The 25,806-nt window shown below is 45.8% G+C and overlaps 1 protein-coding gene across 2 annotated transcripts; it reads left to right on the forward strand.

Moving 5' to 3' along the window:
- The first annotated feature begins 62 nt into the window (after positions 1-62).
- TCAF2 (TRPM8 channel associated factor 2) lies at positions 63-24,533 on the forward strand. Of its 2 annotated transcripts, XM_057375829.1 has the most exons (9): positions 63-147; positions 7,843-7,961; positions 8,756-9,388; positions 11,872-12,833; positions 14,726-14,820; positions 15,797-16,010; positions 17,315-17,554; positions 19,403-19,740; positions 21,267-24,533. In XM_057375829.1, exons 3-9 carry the CDS (start codon positions 8,772-8,774, stop codon positions 21,510-21,512), a joined length of 2,712 nt encoding a protein of 903 aa, XP_057231812.1. In that variant the 5' UTR covers positions 63-147; positions 7,843-7,961; positions 8,756-8,771; the 3' UTR covers positions 21,513-24,533. The 2 variants fall into 2 exon arrangements, with proteins under 2 accessions (XP_057231812.1, XP_057231811.1); XM_057375828.1 differs by lacking the exon at positions 63-147 and having other exon boundaries at positions 7,898-7,961; positions 8,760-9,388.
- Positions 24,534-25,806: the final 1,273 nt, after the last annotated feature.

Genomic DNA, 25,806 nt, shown 5'->3' on the forward strand with positions numbered 1-25,806 from the left:
GGAGGAGGAAGGGGAGGGGAGAGGGAGGGACCGAGAAGTTTCTAGAGCGGCCGCCGGGCTGCCGCAAAGCRCCCGGCAGTGCCAGGGGCCGGGGTGAAAGTGTGCGTCGCCCCCGGAGGCGGAGAGGCCATCGCCGGCGGGGCGGGGGTAAGGCAGCCGCCTGGCGCGATACACTCCGGGGCGCTGGGGGGCGAAGGACAAGAACAGGAGGAGGAGAGGAAGAGGAAGACGAGCTTTTTAATGACAGGAGGGAGGGCGCGCTTTTACAGCGCTGGGCTTGCAGGGCAGGTGCGCCCACCTCTCGCTGGTGATGCAGGGGAGCCCGGCTCGGCAGCGAGGAGGAGCTGCTGCGCCTTACCCTRGGGAAGTTTTACTGCAAGCTGCACAATAAAATAAAACTAACCCTCCCTGCAGCCTTGTGCAGATGCGTGGGCTTGTATTCTTTTCACCCACTTCGCTGTGGTGGATGGTCCCAGGAAAGGCGGTACAAGTGGGCACAGAAGMACCGTGCCGGCAGCGAGTATGCAGCTCCACATCCCTTGGTTGGATCCCTTTTGGAGCCATGTTCTTGAAAGCGATTTGTTACCCCGGACCAGGAAAGGGAAAGACATGTTTAGGGCACAGAGCCTAAGCTCTGTGGCTTGTCCATCCGGATAAAGTGGCACCGTTTTGTGCGTCGACCTGCTGCTGGAGTATTTGGGGATGCATAAATAAAAATAGGCGCTCCCTCTGAAAATGAAGAACATTAGTACAAATATGCAGGAATTAGCAGACCAGTCTAATTCTGTTCTGCTCAGCATCTGTCCATGCCTCACGGGCGGTATGGTACTTTCGCCCAAACCATTTGCAAGATCCAGTGATGTAAAATCAGAGCAGAACCTTACTCATCATCTCGGCCATAAATAACGAAAGCAAAAGTGATAAGTGGGTTCAACCTCCCCCTGCAARCCTTTAACACCCGCCCCCCGGTCACGCAGCTTTGCCCACTCCTCGCATAGGGCGGCACCTTTCCCGGCTCTTCTTGAACTTTCCTTCCCGCCCGCTCCCTCTGCTTTCCCGTGGGTGCGGGGCCGGCGCAGTGCAGCCCCGCCCGCCGCAAGCTGCTGCTGCCCCTGCCGCGGCTGCATCCCCAGCGTGATGCTTGAGCCTTCGGTGACAATAGCGGTGCCTGAAGGTGAAAGGCGGCAGGCTCGCAGGCAGGCGCGCAGTGTCCCGGAGCCGCTTTTCCAAGCCGCATTGCCRTGTCGCGGCACCGGGCAATGCAAATCCCTGGAGTGTGAGCTTTTCCGTGAGGATRCCGGTTATGCCTGACCTGACCGTGCAATCTGGAGCTGCTCTGTGCCAGCATAAACCTGCGTCTGTGCCTGGTGCACACCGACCCCAGCAGCCTCAGGTGGGCTCTGCCGGTGCCAAAGGAAAGTATTAGCAAAAGAGACGAAAAGAACCTGCAGTTACTCTGGCAGCTGGGTGTTAACTGCAAAATCTACAGGTTTCCCCTGGGAAAGAATATGSTTTTCAACCCCATGCAAACGTACACTTCAGTTTACTTTCAAACTGAGTAAGTAGGGAGAAGGCAGAGAAGAATAGCAGTTTCTGTGTGCATTTGGTCTAGAAGCTTCTAGCTGCTCTCGATTTGCAATTTAACATGGATGACTTATTTGATTGMAGATTAAATCTGTAGGAGGTACAAAGCTGGTTCTGTGCATAGACTCTCGACCCTGATATACTGAGAAACACCAACAGAAGCATCTAAGCTGGTTCTGGTCCAGCAGGTCTAGCAGGTCTTATTGGGGGAGGCACAGGAAAAACAGATAATTATTCATCTGATGAGTCTGTATGGTGCTAAATTTACAGTCTCCAGTCAGCACTAGCACACAAGTTGTCTTATGCTCTCAATTAATCTGGCTTCTTTTTTCATCTAAATTTTCTAATAATAAACCAAATATATGTTTGTTTAAAATAAATGTTTGCAGGTCATTCTGTTTCACGTTTGGCAGTGAACTTTCTGTTTGGGAGTGGTACTTTTTCAGCCATGTGTTTTATATCCTTCATAATCCAGCCTTTGGAAATTACAGTATGTGTAGTTTAATGCCAAATTATTTACGACYGCCAAACATGCTAGAACCAAGTGTAATAAACTGATAAGTAGTAGAAAGGAAAGTCGATCTCTCAGTGGAGATCACTTACAGATGTTGTACATCTCATATTTGCATCCATCCCACTGTTTTCAACATAGCAAGCCTTATGTGAGTAATTTAAACCAAGTACTGCAAGCTATGTCCCTTAGTAACTTTTCAAAGACTGCTTAGATACTGTTTGAAGGCCTCCCTGAAGGGCTGTGTGTGCAGGGCTTTATGGAAAAGGGGACAAGAGACAGCAGCAAAAGGACAGTGAGTATTTTGGGTGATGTCAATGCCAGAATTCTTTTGCTAGAGTATGGATGGAAGGAAGGCACGTCAGAAGAGCGTCCTTTTTAAGCCTCTTTTTAGGCCTGGTTATAGTACCACAGCATTGTACAGGAGCCTCATGTCAGGCTTCTTCTCAGAAGATATATTGCAGACACAAAGAAAAGATTTCAGAACTTGATGGGTACACTTGGGTGAAGAGAAAATGAAAATTTTGGCAATARCTTTCAGGTAGAGTGAAAGACAAGTGAGGTGATTGCCTAAGGCAGCAGAGAACAGTCTGAGCAGTAAAATGTCCTGAAAAAAACCAACAAATTGCAGCGAATCTGGAACAGCCTCCCAGGACACAAAGCCAATCTAAAGCTGGTCAGCAACRTGCTAGATTTAGGAACAGGTTTATATAAAGATTTGCTAAAGATAACAAGGTTTGGACAAAAAAAACCCCAGAAGATGGCATTGAGCAACACAGCTCAAATGTAGCTTTATTGATGGGTCCTGCACAGGCAAGAGTGGGACTTGAGTTGGCCTAAAGCCCATCAAGAAGGAAGGACCTTTGGGTTGTGTTCCCCAGAGTGCCATGGCTTGAGTCCCTGTGCTGTGTGGGTTCACCAAAGCCCACCATGACAGGCTGTGGGCTGCAAGTTCAGTTGCCCAGCTGTGTTGACCATGCTGGCACCACAGATACCCTGGAATGGGAAAAGAAGTGAGGAATGCGTGTCTGTACAAGCTCAAAGATGACATTTCGAGATAACAGCAAACAGAATAACCAAAAAAGGAATGACCCTGACTATTCATTTATGATTGGAACAGSAACTGAAACCAAGCTCATCATGAGCACTGGGTTCATGCTTGATTGGCTTGAAAGGGTTGAGCACAGGGTGTAAGAAAGGAATAAAGGCAGGAGCCCCCCATCCTGTGTTGAGTGGTTTGGCCACTGGCTGGCAGATGGACCGACAGCCAGACATCAGCAGGGACCCCCTGACACCAGCTGCCAGGGAATACAAAATTCAACCCAGTGTGKCTTGAGTGTGGTGAAGACCTTGCTGGAGAAATTAATTCCAAAAAGGTAACTCATACACTATGGGCAAGAATGGTAATTTGTACACCCATGTTATTTGAAATAAGGCTTTAAAACATCCATCGATCATAAATATCTATATAGCTGCAGTAGCATAAGCGCTAAATAAACTAGTTTGTTTTTTTTTTACTTAGCAGACATTTATTTTGAGGGATTGTTTGCTCACTCTCAAAATCCAAAAGAAACCCCAGATGCTCATCTGTTGGTGTGTCACACTTCCGTTGAGCTGGAAAAAATACGGCTTAAGACATCAGGGATAGCTTTAATTATTTTCACTTGCTGCATTATGAAAACTAACGATGATAAGAAGGAAGCAATGCCGAGTTTATGGAATTGCACATTTTCTTTTGTTGCAATAAGCAGTGCTACCCTTGGCACAAACATTCAGTCTTACCCTGCACTCTTATTTTGTGTGACATGTTGCTGATAGACTGTTAAGCTGCCCATCACCTGAGTTACTCCCTGCCTGTTCTTCAGTGTCAGCGTCACCGAATCGTCCTGTTTTCCCTTACTCCCCAACAGGATATAGCAAATCCTGTGCCATCCTTTTAGTTTAGGAGGGATAAAGTTGTTTTTCCATATTCTTTACTATCACTGTGGAATGCAGTAGATCGGCATGGCCCACATACAAAGAGCATCAGACCTCTTTTCTGCACGTTTTCAAATGAAAGCAGTGGCATTACACCCATCCCCTGCTTCAAAACCGAGCAACATCTAAAGGGGAATGATCTGTGCAGTTACAGCAGACATGCAAATGAGGCTCAACCCTTCCCAGCACCAGACTGGAAAAGAGCTCTGTGTCTGCATTTCCCAGGGATTTCTGAGCTGCTCTACTCCCTGTTCACCAACAGATGGTCTACATTTTTCTAAAACTACAGGCCGTAGGACTTGAAATTAGCCAAGGTCTCCTTTAAACAAAATTGTTATCTGGTAAAGTTATGATTTCTTCTTTGCTTCTGTGCATTGATTTCTCTTATGTGGTGTTTTCGTTTATGTGATATGTGCTGTCCTTTTTAGATCACAGGTATAAATTTTCAAGAAGACTAAACAGCACTTGTTTGTATAGACATCTCTTAGGATTCATGTATCCCTGTCTTTATCAATCATAGCTCTTAGCCTGCTTTCAACTCACAGAAAGTTAGTTAAATTAATTGTATTTAAGATGTTATTTACCTTTACAAATGCCAAACTAATCTTTAAATACCTGGTCATGTTTCATCAGCTGCTTTCATTTTGTTCTTTTGTTGCCTTGAAAGTAATTAAGATTACTGGACAAGTGCAGACTTATACATTCAGATTTTCTATTTCTTTGCATCCCGTTAGCCAATGAGCATATCCTAATGTGTGCATGGTAACACCACCAGAAAGGATGGGCAATTCATGTTTTATTCCTTAAACCACACCAACACTTACTAGGCTTGAAAATTGTAATGTTTTGTAATCTATTGCTGTGAAGTGCCACATGGAAATAATACCAACAACAGTAATTACACATGGAAATTGCCTGATTGATTCTGCTGCACTTATACTAAATAATATTTTTTTTAGGCTTTATCAATTTTCAGTCTGTTTCCCAATAACTCTTATGATTGTCATCGTTAAAAATAAATAAATACCTGCAGTAGCTTCCTTTGGTAATTGCTTTCTTGATCTAATTTTAGAGTTCTCATTAATTTGCAACCAAATTACTTTTTATTTGGCTCTATTTCCCTTAGATGAATTTAGCTTTGGTTTTTTTTTAAACTTTTACTATGTATCTCTGGAAAGGTTTTCTCAATGTATTTTTTCCCAATTTTGTCTTTCCCATGCAAGCTTTCTTGCCTGGCTTCCTCCCCATCTTCTCCATCCCTTTTCTCCAGCTGTGTAAGAGGAAGTTCTGGTTGGATGTTAGGACCATTCCAATCTCACTACTGTTACCATAAAAAAATTCTTCCTTATAGTCAAATCTACAAAATCCAAATCTTTCAGTTTAAAACCCTGTTGATAATGAGCACCTTAGAGACCTTAGAGACTCACCTGAAAGTCTGACCATTTGACACACAAAATCTATTCCCATACTCACCTACAGAGCTCCCCCAGGTCATCTGTTTCACAGATATTCTTCCTGAGTGAGCCAGGGGCTATTCCTTCCTTTGTACCACATCTCTCTTGCCTGTGATGGCTTTTGGACAGCAGATGATGGAATCTTAAGTCTGCATTTAATGAAACCCATCACATCACATTTTTGTCCCTTTTCCAGGGACAGAAGAAAGGCTAGGAGAGAATTAGTCATCTGGCAGGGTTTATAAATATGTGTTCCAATACCTACTCTCAATATTTTCAGCTCTGCAGGGAGTGGGAACTCCCTGGGGCAGGAGGGAAGACAAGGAATCAAGACACTGTCATGGAGAATTGTTACTTCCACATTAAGAAGGAAGGCAGCCAGGAGCCAAGATCTTCCTCGTCCTTCTGTGTGAGCCCAGCTCCAGTGGCTGTTTCCTCCTGACTGACATGAGAGACATCCAGCTCAGTCTTCTGCAGCTTCCTTCAACTCTTGTTAGACTTTTATGTTCTCTGTCCCTGCTGACTTTTCTCCCTTCTCTCTCTAGAAAGAGGAGATCATCTGTAGTTGGGTCTGCTCTGGGTCTAACGTGTGCTCTTCCTTTCTTCTCTCCAGTGTGAAATGCTTAATACAATTGAAATGGAGAAATTGCCATTACAGAGGAATTAGGAATGGTCACAATTGCTTTCACCTAAGAGAGTTAAAATCCTTTCTGAGACAGCCACACCTTGTTCTGGATGAATGCCAGGAAGCAGCAGTGTTCCTAGGCCGAGAGTGTAGGATGTTGGCTTTCAGATCCTGTGATAGGAAGAGAGGTGGGGGCTGAGCTTACATCAGACCTAGACCTGTGACTTGTCCTCCTATCGAATAACTGAGGGACAGTCRTAAGCACAAATACAGGCTGGGTGGAGAATTAATTGAAAAAAGCCCTGCCAAGCACGACATTAGGGTGTTGGTTTGACACAAGTTCAGCATGACCTGGCAATGTGCATTCACAGCTCAGAAAACCAACCGTGCCCTGGGCTGCATCCAAAGTAGCGTGGGCAGCAGGGCAAGGGGAGGGATTCTGCCCCTCTGCTCTGTACTCRTGAGACCCCACCTGGAATGCTGCATCCAGCTCTGTGGCTCCTAGTACAAGGAAGACAATAGACCTCTTGAAACAAGTCCAGAGGAGGCCACCAAGATGATCAGAGAGCTGGAGCACCTGAAGCTGAGAGAGTTGGGGTTGTTTGGGTTGTTCAGCCTGGAGAAGGCTTCAAGGACACCTTAGAATCCCTTCCAAGAGAGCTGGAGAGGGATTTGTTGTGAGGGCATGTARTGACAGGTCAAGGGGGAATGGCTTGAAAGAGGGCAGGTTTAAATTAGATGTTAAGAAGAAATTCTCTACCAAAGATGGTAAGACACTGGCACAGGTTGTCCAGAGAAGTTGTGGATGCTCCATCCCTGGAAGTGTTCAAGGCCAGGATGGATGGGGCTTGGARCATCTGGTCTAGTGGAAGTATCCCTGCCCGTGGCAAAAGGTTTGAAACTAGATGTTCTTTTAAGTCCCTTCCAACCCAACCATTCAGTAGTTCTGTGATTCTATCATTTAATATGAGTTGCTGAAACTATCCACCTGCTTTTCCTCTGCCCTGCATCATGGTCAGTGTGCCAGTAAAGGTACATTACTATCAAATCCACAGAAATCACCAAAAAACCCTTCAGTGTTTTCCAAGGCTGTGTTACTACTTTGCTGCATGATTYGCAATAAAACACTCTAAATGAAGCACTTAGACCTCCTATTTGCCTTTACATGTAGGGCTTCTTCAAACCCAGGGACACAAAGCAGGGATTCAGGCTAAGCCAGCAATCAAGCTAAGTTCCTAAGAAGTGTAGTTCTTATCCTAGTTAATCAGCAGCTTTACCCACGAATCATATGMAAAACAACAGTGGAGTCCCATGACRGTTTTGGTGAAAAACAGAGCTTCCAGGCATRTCCAGAGGATAAGCAATRCTGCCATTCGTGWTCAGGTTGTTGTGTCTAAGCACCCTGGGGCTTGTGACAAACGCAGATCAAGGATGCAGCTGCTCCAGGACTTGCCATTTTCCTGTGTCTGTGTGACAAGGATTTGCTTTCAGGGCAGCMAGATTTGAAGTGTGTGTGAAGCCTGGTGTTGGCACGTGATGCTGCCAGGGAAAGGTCCACACCCCTTCGGAGCAGCTCCTTCCCTTGCCGGAGGTGTCGTGCTCAAAGTCAACTCTTCTGAATCCCGAATGACACAAACTGGGTGGGACTGGGTGATACTCTCATASCTCACAAAGCCTTCCTGTTTGCACAGCCACAGCTGCTCCAGCTCAGCAGAAGGCAACTTCGGGGAAAAGCTGAGCCAAACCTGCAAACTGAGGGAACCTTAACAGCACGTGTCACTCACAGACCTCAAAGGGCTTGGCAGTCGAGGTCAGTACCACTCTCCTTACTTCTGAGATTGCAAAACAGATGAGACAAAGCTAGGGGAAAGGGTAGCTATTTTCTTGAGATTGTGAAGCAGTTTGGATCAGGGAACTAGGGCATCAATCTCCTGTGCCCAGGCTTGCTCGCCTGAGTGCTGTGTGCCTTAAACTGATAATTATTCCAGGGAAGTTGGTCAGCTCCACTTTTGCTGATTCTCCTTCCCCWCACAGCACTTCCTAATACTAAGAAAGGCCTTACAGTACGTAAATGGAGGTAGAAAAATACAACTTTGGAATACCATGTTGTAGCCACTGTGTGTAGCTCTGTACGTATCCAATTAATAGCTAAAATGTGAACTCCTATTTGAATTATACTGTGAATTATTGTGTTGATACAGACTTCTAATTTTCTGGCTGTTCCTGTGTAAATCATCTCTCCCATGCAGGTTATTAGTAGACTTTCTGGAGCTTCYGGCACTCTCTCTCTCTTCAAATAAATGGTTAACGGGAAAGTAAATATCTTTATTTCCCTGTTTTYCTCTATGGAATTTGTTGAAAGTCACTTTGTCTCCATAATAATGATATACTTGTCACTTCTATTTAAATGGTAAATAGTGTGATAACAAAATCCCAACAAAAAAAAAACAAATCCCTAARAAAGTTGTGTCCATAAATCTGACTCCTCTTTGTTTGGAGCTCCTACTAGACTACAACAACAAAAAAAATCGCTCTATGGAGTTCTTAGACCTGTTCCTCATTGCCGAGCTTTACTGTAATGGATGTTGTTCTTCTCTCTGCCAGACAGGAGCTCCTGGAGATGAACCCCTCTGCCACCTAYGAGCTGTTAGTGGATGGTGTCGGGCCATGGGACTTCACGGGAGGTTTTGTCCCCTGTGAGCTGCTCCTCGTTGGGGAGGCTGCCTACCCCGTGCTCCTGAGCGCCAAGAAGCAGGTCCTGATCGCTGTTTCACAGTATGGGAAGGGCCGGATGGTGGTCGTTTCCCATGAAGGAATCCTAAAGGACCCCAAGTTCTCGCAGTTCCTCAGAAATGCTGTGGGGTGGCTCAAGCAGTGCCCCGAAGCCCTGGTTGGGGTTCACCCTCGGCTGGATTCCCTGTCGCAGGTGCTGCTTGGGGCTGGCATCCAAGTGCAGGTGGGGGCAGAGCTCAGCCCGTCCCTGGGGGTGTTCTGCATRGACGCCTATGACAGCTCCCAGGCCAAAGGCATCGTGGACTTTGTCAAAGCAGGTGGAGGGCTGCTCGTTGGAGGCCAAGCCTGGTACTGGGCGAGTCGCCATGGCAAGGAGAAAGTGCTGTTTGAATTCCCTGGGAACCTGGTGACCAGTGTGGCGGGTGTGTACTTCACGGGAAATGCAGTGGAAAAAGGCRTCTTCAAAGTTGCCAAGAAGGTTCCCAAGATCCCATTAGTTGTCCCGTGAGTATCTGAATTGCCCTCTCTTWAAATCACTGATCAGGTGATGCAGGTGAGTTGTCTGTGGAAGATTTGGGAGGTGAGAGGTGAGGATGAGGGTGAATGCTGGTTCTYTAATAGCCAGGATGGGATGCAACCKCTGCCTTCTCATTTAAAGGGGCACCTTCTCMCTCTTTGTAGCTGGAAAGAATGCTGTCTTCAGCTGCTTCCAGGGCAGCAGTGCCAGGCCCAGGGAATGCATTTGAGGGGAAGGAAATGAGGGGAGACATCTTTTAGAGCAGCCTGCCTGATCAAATGTACCTGAGAGAAATACAGCAAAAAAGGGACAGGAGGATGAACTCCTCTCCCTCTCCCCRCACATCTCTACATTCAGGGAACTTTCCCACAGCTGAACACCAGGCTGGAGATGAAGCAGCAGGCCAGCCCTCTGGGCCAGGTTCTGGCTGTCAGCTGCTAAACCTGTTTAGCCTGTTCCTTGCAGGAATTCACTTCTGCAGGTGAGACCCTGGAGCTGGCCAGACCTGAGGCTGGGTGCCTCCTCCCTTCTCAGCTTCTGACACAGGCTGTGGCCAGGAAATCTCTATGCTCCTGGTTTGTTTGGGATTCCAGCCTGGCCCTTTGGATCCAGGATTATCAGGTGTAAAACTTGGAGCTGTTCTGACTCACATTGCACAGCTGACCAGGCACTGGAGTCGTGGATGTTGCACTGCCATCTTTCTGCCCTTGCCAGTGACTATCCAGGCTCTTTCTYCTGCCACTTTCTGCTGAGTTACACCAGGCACAGCAGGTTTTCCCAGGAGCATTAGTGCTGCTGCACTTCCTCTGTGTGGCAGCTTCATTCCACTGTAGTGAAAGCCATAACAGTAAAATTCCCTGCAAACCTTCCCTTCACCTTCTTTTTCTTGTGGATAGAGAATACTGAATTTCTAATATTTTTAAACAATTAATGTAATTTGATACTTTTTGTTGTTTACCAGTAAAGGTAGTAGAGAGCTCTGCTGTTGAATTCTGTGAAAAGCTTAGAACACAGCTCACAAATCAAGTTGCTTAATTAAAATTGGCTGGTTGCTTCTTGTTACCACCTGCATGGCACAAGCATGTTCCCATTGCTTCATGGACAGAGCATGGAAGGGGGAGAGGGGTGGGGAATTCTGCAGAAAAAAATACAYCACAATTATCAAGACTTCAAATGGCAGCTAAGGGTGAATTACACCTTGTTTGGGTTGCTTTTTTGGGGGATTTTGGTTGAATACAGAGCCACAGAGAAATGTAAATGTCTAATTTCTGTGTAACACAGCAGCTTTGTACATCTGAGTCTTCCTGCCAGCTTTGTGTGCAGAGAATTGGACTCCGGTCTGAGGCAGGGGCTGTGCCATATGCCTGGGCACATGCTCTGKGTGACAAAGGGTCTCAGTAAAGTAATAACCAAAGAAGAGCTACAGATTTAATTTCTGTCCTATGGGCATGAAGAAGAGCAGCATCATTTATTCTCACTGAGTTGGCTGCAATGGCCACGTAACAAGAGATATTTCACAGGGGTTGGGGTGAAACTGTTTGGCAGAACCAGGGAAAAGCGTACACAAAGCAAATGAGAGTAATTCAGTGTGTCTTTCTCCACAGTGATATATAGGAGTTATATGGAAATAGCAGAGATMAGAGAGCTTGCACAGCCTAATCTCTTTTTATTGTGGAGACCAACAGCSTGAGGTAATGTGAGGTGTCTGTGTTAAGGCTCTAATTCATCCAGTCACTCACTATTTGTCTAGCTGTGTGTCTGCCTGTCCAYGTTACCCATCTGTCCTAGCACTCATTTCTTCAGTTCTCAACAGTGGCAGAGCCTGGAAAAAGGCACAGAGGAGTTTTTTGGGCTTGCCTAGTTGATAAAGGCTARGATGAGGCAAACGGAGTGAGTTTCTCTTCAAAGAGATACGCCAGTTTCCACATCATGTGCAGTTTAAACCTGAAGTTCAAAAAAAATTTGAAGGGTCTGATATTTGAGTTTCTGCAATGTTTTTAGATTTTCAARTGGCTCTTCAAAGCCAGTGATCTAGAAACTTCCTTTTGACCTATTTCCTTTTTCTAAATGAGTGCTGATATTCCTACAGATTTGCTTGGCTGTAAAAACTGGCTTTAAAAGAAGAAAAAATGAAGTATTGATGGATTTTTTTTTTTTTAATTAAAGAAGTGACAGCATGATGTACTGGGATAAAGGAGAAAGAAGAAGCAAAGATGACCACTGAGATGAGCTCAGTTGGTCAGACATGGTTCTGATTATGCCAAGGATGTGGGTTTGATCCTCCTATGGGCCATTCACTTAAGAGTTGGAATCAGTGATCCTTGTGGGTCCTTYCCAACRCAGAATATTCTGTGAAATTACAAAAAGAACTCCTCAAGTCATGTGTATCCAGCTGTGACACAAATAATTTTTTTTTAAAACCCAAGTATTCTGAGCTGGGGGCTAACGTGAACCTCTCTTGACTCTACAGGCATCATGCCAACCTGAGCCTGGACGCCGAGTTTCTGCTGCGCGGGGTGTCGGAGCTGGATTTGGTGACGGGGGGCACCCCCTCCACGCTGCTGCTGCACGGAGCTCTGTCCTTCCCGCTGTGCCTGGACCGCTCCCTCCGCTGCTTCTTGGCCGCCGCACGCTACGGCCGCGGCCGCCTGGTGSTGGCCACCCACGAGAGCCAGCTGTGCTCGCCAAAGCTGGCCAAATTCCTGCTCAACGCCGTGTCCTGGCTGGATGCCGGGAGGAAGGGGCCGGTGGGGGTGGATCCCAAGCTACAGAAGCTGTGTAGCCTCCTACCTCAAGCTACACAGGYGTCACAGTTGGCAGGTGACCTCAGCGTGTACTGCTGCTCTTCTTACAGCGACAGAGATGCYGAGAAGATCCACGCTTTCGTGGCAGAGGGAGGCGGTCTGCTGGTGGGAGGCCAGGCCTGGTACTGGGCTTCCCAGAACTCTGGCAAAGCCGCTGTGGCGGAATATCCCGGCAACAGGATCCTGAACCGCTTCGGGCTGAGCATCCTGGGGCAGAGCGGCCCGGCAGCCAAGCAMCGTCCCGTGGGGCCGGGCGAGCATTACCATTTCCGCAGGGCGCTGCTGCTGTTCAGCACCCGGGTGCAGGAGTGCGGGGAGCTCACGGAGCCCCTGAAGGGATGGCTGCCCCGGCTGACTCAGGACTGTGCCGCMTTCCTGCGCATCCCGGCCCGCGACTGCCCCGCGTACGCCTCGCTCCACCGCATCCTGACCAAAGTGCTCCGGAGGAGCGGCATCCCGCAGGTCAGCAGCCGCTGCCCCGTCAAGAGCAACTCCAAAGAGGCGGTGCTGCTGTGCATGGCCACCGAGCTGTCCTTAACCATGACCGACAGCGCGGCCCTGGTGCACAAAGCGGCTGCTGAGGTCTGTGCCCTCCCTGTCACTGTGGAAATTGATGGCACAAACCCAGGTGAGGAGTGTTCTCTCTTCCTCTCATGCTGGGATCAGTGGGRTGCCTGCTCTCAGTGTACCTGTGTCTGTGTGTGCCTGAACATGGGAGCAGATGTGCAAGTTCATCCTGGGCTTGAGAGGATGCTGACCTCAGGGCTGTGGCAGACAGGCTCCTTTTGTGGCCAGCCCTGATCCTGTATTTCAGCACCCTGAAATAGCCCATGGAAGTCTGCTTCCTCCCTGTTGGGGTACAAGCGGTGGCAGGAGAAGAACCCCTAACAAGTGGTACCAAAGGTACAATGGCTTTGGCACAAAAGCTTCTCTGAGAAAGCCTGGACTCTACATTGCAGGTTGCTCTTGCCGTAGTTGTGCTGATACAGCCATTTATGGATCCATCCTACAAAAAGGTGGGAGTCAGAAACGAAAGGTTTATTCGTTCTCTGGATAATTTCAGCCTGAGCTATAACACAGTCCCACATCTTGGTGTATCAGTGCAGTGGAGGGAAGATCTGCTTTTGGGGGTGAAAACAAGAGGCTGAAAACGGTGGGAATTCTTGGGAACCACCCCTGAGGCCAAGGTATTGAGTAATTACACCATGAATGATTTGTCTAAGCTTAGGCCTTGTATCTGTACCAGTTTGCTAAGATTCCTGCCCACAACTGATGTGTTCAAACTCTGGGTTAAATTCCAYTAGTAAGCTTTATCCCCTGGGCAGATTTTTTTTTTTTTTTTATTAGAATATGATTTAGAGGAGTTGTTTCCAAATTGTTCTAATGATATAAAGGAGGCTGTTCTGGAATTGCAATGTCTGAGTGCAGTGGCTATGCAGAGAGAAGAGTTGTAGAATAACTGCTCCCTGTTTTTAGCACTAACATGTCAGGACAAAAGCAGGAAATACTCTGAATTTGTGTCATTTCACATAAACAAAAAGGAAAGAAAATGTAGCAAACCCTGAGCACCATTTGAAAACTGTCTTTGGTGCAAATTCAGCAAAACTGAGAYGAACTGGTAAAATATTGTGATATAGTCTAATTTGCATTTTTCCTTGGGTTAGGTTTTGCTTGACAAAACTGTCCTGYTTTCTTGGATGACAGGAAAGGTTGTAAGTTGGGTGCTTTGTGACAGTTCAGCTCTTTTTAAGATTTCTGGTGTTTGCATTGAAATRTGATTAAGTAACCTTCATGTCAGAACTAGTGAGTGGAATCTGCCCGATCAGTACAGTAGAGATGGATCAGTTTTGCCCTGTAAATTGCAATTTTTAAAAGACATTTATGCTGAGGAGTCTTGCACTTTCTTGGGAACACTGACCAGAAAAATGCAGAGTTGTAGTGGTATGGTGGGATACCCCTCTTACAGTTATACTTAGCACAGAATGGTCTTTTGAAGCTTTCTCATAACTTCAGTCAGCTAGAAATGACAATTCCTGTGGGCTCCACTTCGTTCTGGACCAGTTACTAAGGAAAAATGCTATGCCACTGTCAGTCTGTTATATGGGAAATGTTTTACGACCATTACATCTTCAACCATGTGCAATACCACCATAGCTGGCACTTTTTATGAGGGCTTTAGGATAAGAGGATCTGAGTGTAGGAGGTGTTGACGTTCTGGCTTCCTTTTTTGTTTTCTTTCCTTATTTTTAGAAGATACTAGTAAGCAYATTTAAGCTTGGCATTTCCAGAAGTTTAAATCTGAGTGGGCTTGCTTGCTAATGGAGGGATTATTTTGTTCATTTCTTTGAAACTGTATTTGTGACAGGTTGGSTAAAGGCAAGATGGTTCTGTGAGTGTAGAGCAAAGGGAAGGGAAAGGATAGAAGCTTATTCTTCTATTTCAACTTGAAATCTCCAGGATCTGTAATAGTCAGGACAAAGTGCTTGACTGWWTTTARGACTGTGTTGTCTTACCTTTCAGGRAAGACAGCCTGGAGGAGCACAGGACTCTACCTCCCCGAAGGGCACACAGCAGTTGTAACGTGCCCCTGCCTGGTGGTCGGTGCAGGTCTGAAGGTGAGCTCTCTCTCTCTCCTTGGCGTTGGTTTACACCTCTGTGTTTGTCGGSTGAGCGCTCAAAAATAGCACGGAGAAGGGTTTTCTCCTGAGCGGCTTTTGCTACCTYTCCCGTCCTTTCCTACTGCTGCCACCCTGTGGCACTTTAAATGCTTTGACATAATTTTTTCACCTTGTGTCCTCACTCTCTTCTTTTGCAGTCCTCCTGTTCTGTGCTGGTGGGATATTAGAGTGTGAGGGCAGTTGTATTTGTTCTGTTATTGTGCAAAGAGAACTGATCAAGGTGGTTTTCAGACCCAAATAAGTACTTGGGCCCTTCTATGAACCAGACTTGATTCCACCTCTCCAGATCTCTCAGAAATTCTTTTGACAGTGCTGTCACTACTGCTCATGCAGATGTCTCCAGGTCAGATAGGCACTGTTTCCTGGGATCCTGTTTTGTGCAAAATACAACAGAGACAAATGCTTACCTGCTGGGATATTTTATGCAATGCCCTCCCTGCAGCTGAAATGCAAGGTTTCCTCAGGTGCTTTTGTCTCTTCCTGCAGCCACACACTGTCTGTTTTACCATAAGAGCTCCAAGGAAGAGGCACAATAAAAGAGGCCAGTCATGATCACATCTCTCCAAATCATGTTACAGGAAGTGACTACGATGCTGGTGAAGGGTGGAGAAATGATCAATGCAAGTGCAGTGCAGTGGAAGAAGTCACTGCAGTACCCTGACCTGCTGGTGAAGGATGTAGTTGAGCCAATAATAATTGGGAGTATAACTGTAAGACTGTCTGAGATAGGGACAAAATTAAATTTACCTTTTTATTAACTGTATTTACTGCTTCTGATCACCACATGCTATAAACTCCATGTGCATGCTCTGCATGGACAGTGCTGCAGCAGAGAGCTCAGGGTGCTGAGGTCAGTCTGCCAGCTCATACTGGCACACCCTTGACCAGCTGTTCCTACCCTTCTGCTTGGCAGGTGCAGGTTGGGTGTCACTCGGATGATCTCTCTCAAGCCAAGGAGCTGAAACGGGCACCGGTGGTAATTCGCACCTGCGATGTTGCCTGCCAGAAACAATCCATCTCCTGCCTCTGGGGTGGCCTYATTTACATCGTGGTACCAGCAAAGAGTGTCCTGGGGAACGTGCCCATCACGGTGGAAGGGGCARTCAGAGCTCCTTTCTTCAAGCTTGGTAGGTTTGTTTACCTCGGTGCTTTTTGCCTTAGGGCTGCTCGCAAATGCTACTGTCCCAGTGACTGAAAGTAAAGATGGTCCTGTGCTTAGGAAGGTCTTTGAAATGATTGGATTTAGGAATATCCACATTTCTTTTCCTTACTGTGTTGTCCTCTGGGATTCCCATTTTTCTGCTCATTTTTCAAAAGGGAAGGGAGGTGCCCAGGCACTACTGACCTGTCAGCCTCAGCTCTGTGCCTGGGAAGATCATGGAACAAATCCTTCCAGATACTRTGCTAAGGCACATGGATTTGGGACAGCCAGCACAGCTTCACCGAGGCCAAGTCCAAGAAAGATGGGCACAAACCCTTTAGCAGGACCTTTTGTGATAGAGCAAGGGGCAATGTTTTTAAACTAAARGAGGATCAATTCAGACTACGTATAAGGAAGAAGTTTTTTTACAATGAGGGTGGTGGAACACTGAAACAACTTGCYCAAAGAGGTGATGGATGCTTTATCCCTGGAAACATTCAAGGTCWGATTGGGCAAGGCTCTGAGCAGCCTGATCTAGTTGAAGATGTCCCTGCACTTAGCAAGGAGGTGGGACCAGATGGCCTTTAAAATCCCTTCCATCCAAACTATTCTATGAACCTCCGCTTAAGGCTAAGTCACTCAGTCACTCTGAGCCTGCTATGTGGCTGGAAGCAGGTGAAAGAACTTTCACAAAATGGGCAGGGTTTGTCCACACCAACATTTCATTGGAATTGTTATTTCTGATGGAAACCGTTCCGTTAGGGGGAGGAAAACGGATCTCTGCCACAGCAAAGAATGCTTTGTGCTCTTCCTGCTTTACTGTGCCCCCATATGGCCATCTCTAGTCCCTACAAGACATCTCTGCTGAAATTCCCGTGTTTCCAGCAGTTTCSCTTCTCCTGGCTGCAATTTCTTCTTGCTTTCTGTCAGACTGAACAGAACCAGGGTTGTTATGTGAGACAGCAAATCTCTTCTGGAGAAGAAGAAATGAGACTCTGGAGAAACTCGATGCTTCCTTCTCTCTGATGGAAAATGGGGACCTCTTCTTGCTATGCTGCTCTGCTGTATGCCAGTCCTTTTCTGTTTTCTTCCTATTAAAGAGCCTGAGGAGCTCCCAAGAACAGATTGAGGATTGGCTATTTAACAGCCACCACCCTCAGTCACGCAACTATYACATACTGGTTTCCAAGAAATTTTCAGGATCGTCATTTCTTTCTCCAAGCTTGAGCTCTGTGAGCATTCTCAGAAGTCAGAGCTGYGTTTAACTTACTTTCTGTGTCGTTGCTGTAGGGGAGAGCTGTGAAAGGCAGTGGGAGGCCTGTATCCGGCACTACCCTGCTCCCTGGGCAGAGCTGGCTGTGGAGAATCTCATCCTGACGGTGCCATCTGACAGCATCCGCCACATGGAGGACCCACGGCCACTGCTGACCCTGTGGAACAAGATCATGGTGGCCATAAGCAAGCTGGCAGCCATACCAGCAAAATTCCCAAGGCCAGAGAGGATTGTAACAGATGTCCAGATCTCATGTGGTAGGTTCATTGCCATATGGCTTTMTCCAGGGCTACGAGGCAAGTGGCCTCTAGCAGCAGTGTCTGCTCCTTCAAGGTTACTTTTCTGAAACCAGACTGGGAACATATGTGAGGTGTTAAATAACTGTGACCCTTGCATAATTGTGAGCTACTCCATCAGGGTGGAAATGTGGTAAGGCAGGGCTTGAAAAACATACTGACCTTTCCAGATGCCTTGCTGCTCTCAAAACTGGTGTTGTCTCCTCAGCTGTTCTCCTGTTGGGGTGTGTTAAGATGCAGAGCTGCTGACTGCAGTGGCTTTAGCTCACAAGTAGTTACTCATTCTCCCTCCTGAATGCMCTGCAGAGCCAGTACAGCTGGGAAGCAGTGACCCGATTTCTATTTTTTCTCTGGCTCAGCCACAGGACTGTTCTCATGTGCTCAGTGACAACTTTTAAACCTCTGTGTGCCTGCTTGCTGGAGGGGGCTATACAAAGGCTATTGTGGGCAAAGCTTAGCCTGAGAAGATGTGTGCCTGAGATGATGGCAATRTGGAAGTAGATGCAGTATTGCTGTCAAAGCCTGGGAGTGTGTATTTTTGCAGCTGATGTTCCCCCACTCCAGCTTTTCCAGTTATGAACTGAGTACCTTTGATCTAGGATCAAATTATATGGTAAACATGGAACTTGGCAATAAAAATTTTGCTCAATTGTTTTTCAAAATAAACTGGTTAAATTCATCATCCCACAATGAGACAAGGGCTTAGCATGAACCCTGATGTCCTAAACTTTTGTTAAGCTACAATGGAAAGAATTTGTGGCACATCTTGGGAGTGTTAAGTTCTGCTATGCTGAGCAAATGCCAGTTAAAAATACCATGGTCTACAGACATAAAATTTCTTCTGGCTTGGGTGRACTAAATGGTTTCACTCACATTTCTAAATCTGAACTTTTTTGGTGMTAGTGATTGCTAATTACATGTATCCCTCTTATTTAAAAAGAGGAAGCTCAGGTTCTTAACTAGTCCTGCCGAAACTAATTCCAGGCCATTCATGTTCATGTTATCTAGTTCCTGTAGAAAGGGGATTGCCATTCATGTTCATTCCAAGGCTCTCTCTGTGGTGAGTGTAAAGGGCTGCTTATTCCCTGCTATAACAGGTGTTTGAATTTGGGGGCATGGCTCTTGCGTGAAGTTTTGGGAATCTTCAAGAAGAAGGTCCAATTAAGGAAAAAGACACCAAGGAGACATAAAATCCCTTGCATTGAAGTTTCTTGCCTAGCAGCCTGCTGGGAAGTTATTTATAGAATAGCTATCCTGCAAGGTTAAGAACAGGCTTAAGTATGGCAGGCTTTGCAGCCCTTAGGCATGACAAACTGTGTTTTCCATGGGTYTCATCCACACCACTGCCCACTGGAKTGCAGGCCTGCAGTACCCATGCTCCACACGGGAGCATTCAAGGAGTGCCATGGTGCTGAATCACATTATTGCCTGGTCCTGTTGGTGTCAGCTGTGCTTAGCGTGTGGCAGTTTGGGTGTGTTCTGGGTGATGGTCAGGCTTTTCTTTCATCCTAAAATCCCAGCCTCAGTCCAACCATGAGTGTATGTTTATGTATAAAAAGGGAAAGCAGTGTGGTCCTGCCTTTACTGGATTGACTCTTGTTAGAGTGACTATTTGTTGAAGTGAAACTTGATGTATTTCCTTACACCACATGGGGAAAAGTTGGTCATCTATGGTAATTAAAAAAAGTTTTATTTGTGAGATGGAGAAAAGGCACAAGTGAAATGAAAAGAAATAAAATAATAATTTTTGTGTAAGAAACACTGAGATGAGCAATTAATGACATATGTTGTTACCTSTCTCCCCTGCAGGCTGGATGCATTCTGGCTACCCCATCATGGGCCACCTGGAATCAGTGAAGGAGATGTTAGACGTGAACCATATGCAAACTGCTGGCCTTTGGGGTCCTATCCATGAGCTGGGACACAATCAACAGCAGCAGGCTTGGGAGTTTCCCCCTCACACCACAGAGGCCACATGCAACCTCTGGTCTGTCTATGTTCATGAGGAGRTTCTGGGCATTCCCAGGCATCAGGCCCATAAGGCACTCAGGCCAGAGTGTCGGGAGCAAAGGATAAAGGAGTATCTGAAGAAAGGCGCTCAGCTGAAGGACTGGAGCGTGTGGACAGCTCTGGAGACATACCTGCAGGTAACAGGGAGAAGTGTTTGTGTTCTTGGTGCAGTCAGTGAAGCCWGAGTCTGAGGGATATCTGCAGCCTGCTGACTGTGGCTGTGAAGCCTTTTAAGTGTTTGATTGCTGTCAGGGTTCATTTTGGGTCCAGAAAGCACCTGGGAGGTAAACAGGCTGATGCCTCTTGAAAACCTTTCCTTTGCCAGACTTGGGCTTAGCCACTCGGGGAGATAGCTTACTGCTATCTCCCTGTTTCTCCTGTTTCTCCCTGGAAGAGAAACAGGAACTGCTGCTTGTTATACAGCGTGGGAAAAGGAGGATCAAACTTGGGCACAGCTCTTTAATCCACAGCAGATTCCCTGTGGGACACTGGGCTAGTTGTCAAAAAAACCTTGGCACTGTAAAGYGTCTAGAAGAGCCAGGCTTTGAACAGTCTCCTGGTGAGTTATGTGGTCAAGCTCCTACGAAGAGGAGGGTGTTCATGTCATCCAGTGCACTGAGTGGAGCCAGCATAGTCCATCAGGTGGCAAGAGGATGGGCTCAGCTTATCCTTCTGCACATGGAACTGGATCGAGACTCTAAAATGTGAACCCTGTCCTAGATTAAAGTGCATTCTCTCGGGAAGCATGCAATAGAGATATCCCCTTTTCTCTTAATCCTCCTAGAAACTATTAGCCTAATGGAGAGAGCACTCAACCTGATTTTAACTGGGAACTGTGAAGCAGATGTCCATTATGACGGCTTAAGCTACTGGCTGTTGTGAGGTGCACATCTCTCAACCCCCTTGTCTGGGAGCTCTCACACTTTATATCAGCAAAATAATACTTATTGGAGGAGTATTGATCCTGATTTTTCCACATCCCAGAGAAGCATCTGAATTGTCAAGCTGAAGAGTCGACTTCTCGGGCTTTTTTTTGTGCAATAAATATCAAAATATTTATACAGAGTGAAACAATTTTAAGAGGAGAAATTTCCCCACAATGCCTTACCAGTTTGGCCACTACTTCACTTCCTCATATTTGTAGGCTGGGATCTCCCACCTCCTTTCTTGTTACCAACAGGACTGCTAGAATAAATGTGACATGAAAGAACAGTCAAAATTCCACARCAGTATTTTTTCTGTATGAATCCTCTTTGTTCTTCTTAGCCAAAGCATGTCCTGTTCATAATCTCTCCTTCCTGATTTCTCAATAYTCCTTGCTCTCCTGTGCTCCTTCTTTCTAGTGTTCTGTCAGTGACCCCTCTGATGCTTTTTCACTGTCCCCACAGCAGCTGCTTGTATAGTAGGTTGCTGATACTTCTGGCTACTCCTAATGTATCTTTGATCTCTGTTTTGGGACGACAGTGCAATGGGGAGGTGTTTTTCTGTACTTTARTGCTGTTAGTTATGCTCCAAAGCCTGAAAGTTGGATGCTTTCATCTAAATTTACATTAATTCTAAAAGACACTGCAGAGACCTGTGGAATTTTCTATTGTTTGTAACACAGGAATAATGCCAGTGAAATGATAACTAATTGCTTTTACTCTGTATTCTTTTCTGTCAGTTGCAGGAAGGGTTTGGTTGGGACCCCTTCAYCCACCTCTTCTCTGACTACCAGAAAATGTCCTCCATCCCAAAAGACAAGGCTTCTAAGATGAACTTGTGGGCAAAGAAATTTTCTCAGCAAGTGAATAAGAATTTGGCTCCGTTCTTTACAGCCTGGGGATGGCCTATCAAGAAAGAGCTGTCTGTGGAACTGTCTTCTCTACCCATCTGGGAACAGGACCCAATGAGATCCTACAGACCATAAAGGAAAACTMTCTAAATTTTGGTTCTCATAATAGCTATGGCCTCTTTTTTCTCTCTGTGTGCTACATGGTAGCTCACCATGTGCTTAGATTTATGCTGGATTCTTCAGCTTCTTGATGCCAGTGGAGACCAAGCCCAACAGAATTTCAGCAGGAATCAGCAGATCAGTAACCATCTAAGCAATCTTCTGAAGGGTCAGATAATCAATAAGCTTTGTTCAGGGTTCTTCACCTTGAGAGGAATGTAATTCTGAGTCGATTTAGTTCCTCCAGAACCTTTGTCTGATGAAATGGAAGTTTTCAAGGTGGAGCAGTCACCGCASCAGTCTCAAGGACAATGTTACTCCCAGCTCTTTCATAGTTGCTYGGCTATTATGGGGTCTGGGAAGCATGTTAATGCTTAGCCTGAGAGTTCACTAGTCCCAACCTATTCTTTATGTATCAGTAATAAAAAAAATCGCTGCAGATTTGCAGGTTTTGTATGTGGTCCTATTTTCACGTCTCCATGCCCAGTGAAAAAAGGCCTAAATAGAAATGACCTAAACAGAAGTGGTCTTGGTGRTAAAGTTGTTCAAAGTTGAAAAAACCCACCATGGAAGTCTCTAGTCTGTGGTGTGGCCTCATATGTATCAATCCCAGTGCCAAAGGAAAGCACGTTAGGCCAGATATCAGTCACAATTAAAGAGGCTGTGCAGGCTCCTTTCTTCAGGTTTGGTAAGTGGTCCCAAAACCTAACTGTAGCAGGGGTGTAAAGAGGCATTTCTGTATTTATGGCCTGCCTGTATTTTCCTGGGGGGGTTGAGTTTTGGTAAGGTTTTTGTGGTCATGTGTGTAGAAGATGTCAAAACATGTAATGTCCCCAAGAAAGTCTTTGCATTAAACTTAGCATTTCTTACCACAGAAAGTATACTGACAAGACCTTCATTTAGGAATTAATCTCCTTCCATRATCCTAATATAAGCATGTTTGAGACCCTTTAAAGTGGCTTAGTATTAAAAATGATATCATTAACTTGCAGCAGGCATGGGGTCACCAAGATGAGTGGACCCCTTGCCAGCATCCCATGATCTCCCTGTGATTCAAACACAGTTACATCCAGATTAATTTATTGTTTCTGAGGCCATGCAAAAGGCTTTACCTGTGCTGATTCTCCTCTTTCTTCACACTTGAAAGTTCTTTTTAAATTGGYTACCTTTTTTCACCTGAATGCTCAATTAGAGGGAACTGACATCTCTGCCTGGTGCTGAGCCATCTGTCAGTTGTGGCCCCCCGGGCTGAACTGGCCCTAAGAACGTCATTCTATCAGTACCAGCTGCTGATGTACACCCCGTGGGCGACCCACAGTCTGCTTCCCATCTGCAACAAGATGATGAATGCAATTGCCAGGCCAGCAGCCATCCCAGCAACTTYTCCAAGGCCAGAAAGGATGGTGGCAGATGTCCAGATATCTCATGGCATTTGTTATAACTAGGACATTTTGTCTTTATCTCTTATGAATATTTGTAAGGGAAATACACAAGGAAGTAACGTTATCACAAGACCATGCAGATCCTCAAATCAGCAGATTAATTCCACCATATTCAAGAAGTCTTCTTGAGAGAGTAATCATCTTCTGTGAATGTCAAGAGCTTCTTTGTGAAAGTAACATATTCTGCTGCACAATTTGAGACTGTAAAACCCAGTGAAGGGAGACAGACTGGCCACCAAATGCCATGTATACTGTGTCGTGTKGATCTTGTTACTGTGGGAGTCAATTTATGCTAATTGCAGCAGAAAGTAGGGAAACACAGATAGTTGGTTTAGACAGGACAGGAAAAGGAGATTTTGAAACCTGAATTAAGGCATGTAACAGATACATGGACAGCCTGATGTATTGTAAGACCCTGATACTAGCAGACATAGGATTGCTCCCATCAGTGGGGAAGTGAGGGCAGTGATAGGGGGAAGAGTTGGATGTAAGCAGCATTTTGCTGTCCGTCATTTATGAAATGTGCTCTTTAAAGACTATTCATGAGGCCATTGGAACTGGAGTTTGTTATGGCTAATAAAGAGGCTCCTAAGGACCAAGTCTCAGCCTTGTTTTCAATTAATATTTCAAGTATTGCACTTTTCTCAGTAGGATTGGCAGGTACTTTCAGCTCTACTTGACTGCAGCATTAGTGGTGTTTTCTACCACTTGAATTGATAAATTCATCAGCTGTGCAGGCCACCACTCTATAATTCACAGCTCTAGCAGCTTGACTCGTGTGGTGTATCTGCTGTTGGTCAAGTAGAGCTGACTCAAGAGAGGCTGGCTCAAGTGTAAACACTGGCACAGGTCACCCAGAGCCAGAGGTGGTAGATGCCCCATCCCTGGAAACATTCAGGATCAGGTTGGATGGGACTCTGAGCAATATGAGCTGATAAAGTTGTCCTTGCTCRATGCAGAGGAATCAGACTACATGACACTGAAGGTCCCTTTCAACCCAAACCATTTCGTGATTCCATGAAAAATGGGTGCTCTGTTGCCATGCTGCATTTGCTGCTCTCAAGCATGTCTTTATGTCAGAAGGATTTTATTAATCAATCATTACATCTGGCCTAGTATGGCTCTGAATCTAACAGGGAAATTGTAATCTGTCAGCGGCTCTGCAACAATTGTACTGAGATTACATATCARTTGCTTCTGGATTAATTCACGTGGCTCCTTTTAAGGTAACCAGCCCTCTGCACAGACACAGCAGATCCAGGCAGCACTGTCCATCAGGGGCACTGTTCCACAGTGGTGGAATCCAAAGTATAAAACTCTTCCAGCTTCTGTCAGACCTGCTGAAGCAAGTGGGGTGTAGCACCATTTCAGAGATGTGAACGGCTCTGTATACCCCCTGCACTGCTTTGGATCTGGAAGGAACCAGTTCAGAGTGTTAAATTGCTGACGAAAAAAGAACCAAAGATAGCAAAATCCTATGAAAAGCTACTGGAACAAGACTTTTGAGGCTGGTAATGGTTGTCAGCAATACAGAAGAACTCATGGAAGATAGTAAGTAGTAAGTTTGTCTGTTGTGAAAAAAAAGAGATTTTTCACAAACAAGCATGAAAAACAGCAAACTTGGAAGGGAAGTGATGACAGTTACAGTGAAGAAGTAGCAGTGGCCATCAGCAGCAAATTCTACTCAAAGCTTAAGTGAATTGTGRAACAATAATCAGTAGTAAAGAGCTRCTTTACTGAAACAAGCTGACAAGAATCTGCCTTCACAAAACGAACAAAATAAAATCCAGTTCACAGACGCTGTCAGGGCACAGTGGAAGCAGCTGCTCCCCAAGGATTGGGTGGCCAGGAGCCAGCTGCAGTAACACAGCCAGCAGGACAGCTGGGGACCAGCCACAACACCTGAGTGAGGCAAGGGCACACCTGCCACAACATCCAGGGCCCAGATTGCCACACAAGCGTTCAGGGATGAGGCAAGTCTGAGGTCAAGCACAGAAATCAGTCCCTGGCTCAGGGCTGTGTCCAGTGATGGTAATCAAGGTCAGACATTGTCCAGGGGTGGCCAGGCAGGCCCATAATCACGAGGGACATGTGAAATCAAGTGAGGAAGTCATACCATGGATCTGCAGGCAAATTAAGCTTGCAACAGATTTGCAAACTGATCATTTTAATCCAGGGAAACTTCTTTCCTTTTCCTCTTTTTCTGCARCCACTGGATCCCTACTCCAGATTGTCTCTCTCTGTTGACTATTAGTCTCCAACACCGTGCATGTGTGCCAGCTCACAGGATTCCACAAATAAATATGAGTCATTCCTGATTTGCCTCTGAGTAGCACACTTCAGCGGGACAATCAGGGTTACAGGGAAAAGTTTTTGAAGCAGTCCTCAGAAAATGTGCTTGTTTTGAGTAATTTGCTATCTCAGAATAATGCAAGGGTTATTGGTTTGTAAAGTGTACCAATTTGGGATGTAATAATAAACCACAGCCTTTGGGCAGTACCAAGAATGACTCCTGACCACTGAATTTTTTTTCTTTCTCCTTTTCCCCCCCCTAATAATACATTTAAGCCAGTCTATCAGTTTTGTGGTGCAACACTTCATTCAGTAGCAACCAGGGTTCATTGACAGTACAAACATTAACTGTGCAGAGTCTCAAGGTGGGGACACTGCATTTTTCCTGAGAGAAGAGAGTCTTATGTATTGTAAGTATGCAGAGATACTTTACATATGCATACTTATAAGCATGGAGAGGTGAGTTGATATTTTTTATCAATCTTGTTTTGAACAATTGTAACAACTGGGAAAAAAAAAAAAACAACTTGGGATCA

Source organism: Malurus melanocephalus, unplaced genomic scaffold (genome assembly GCF_030028575.1).
Source record: "Malurus melanocephalus ecotype Western Australia unplaced genomic scaffold, MMel_1.1 scaffold_259, whole genome shotgun sequence".
Lineage (NCBI taxonomy): Eukaryota > Metazoa > Chordata > Aves > Passeriformes > Maluridae > Malurus > Malurus melanocephalus.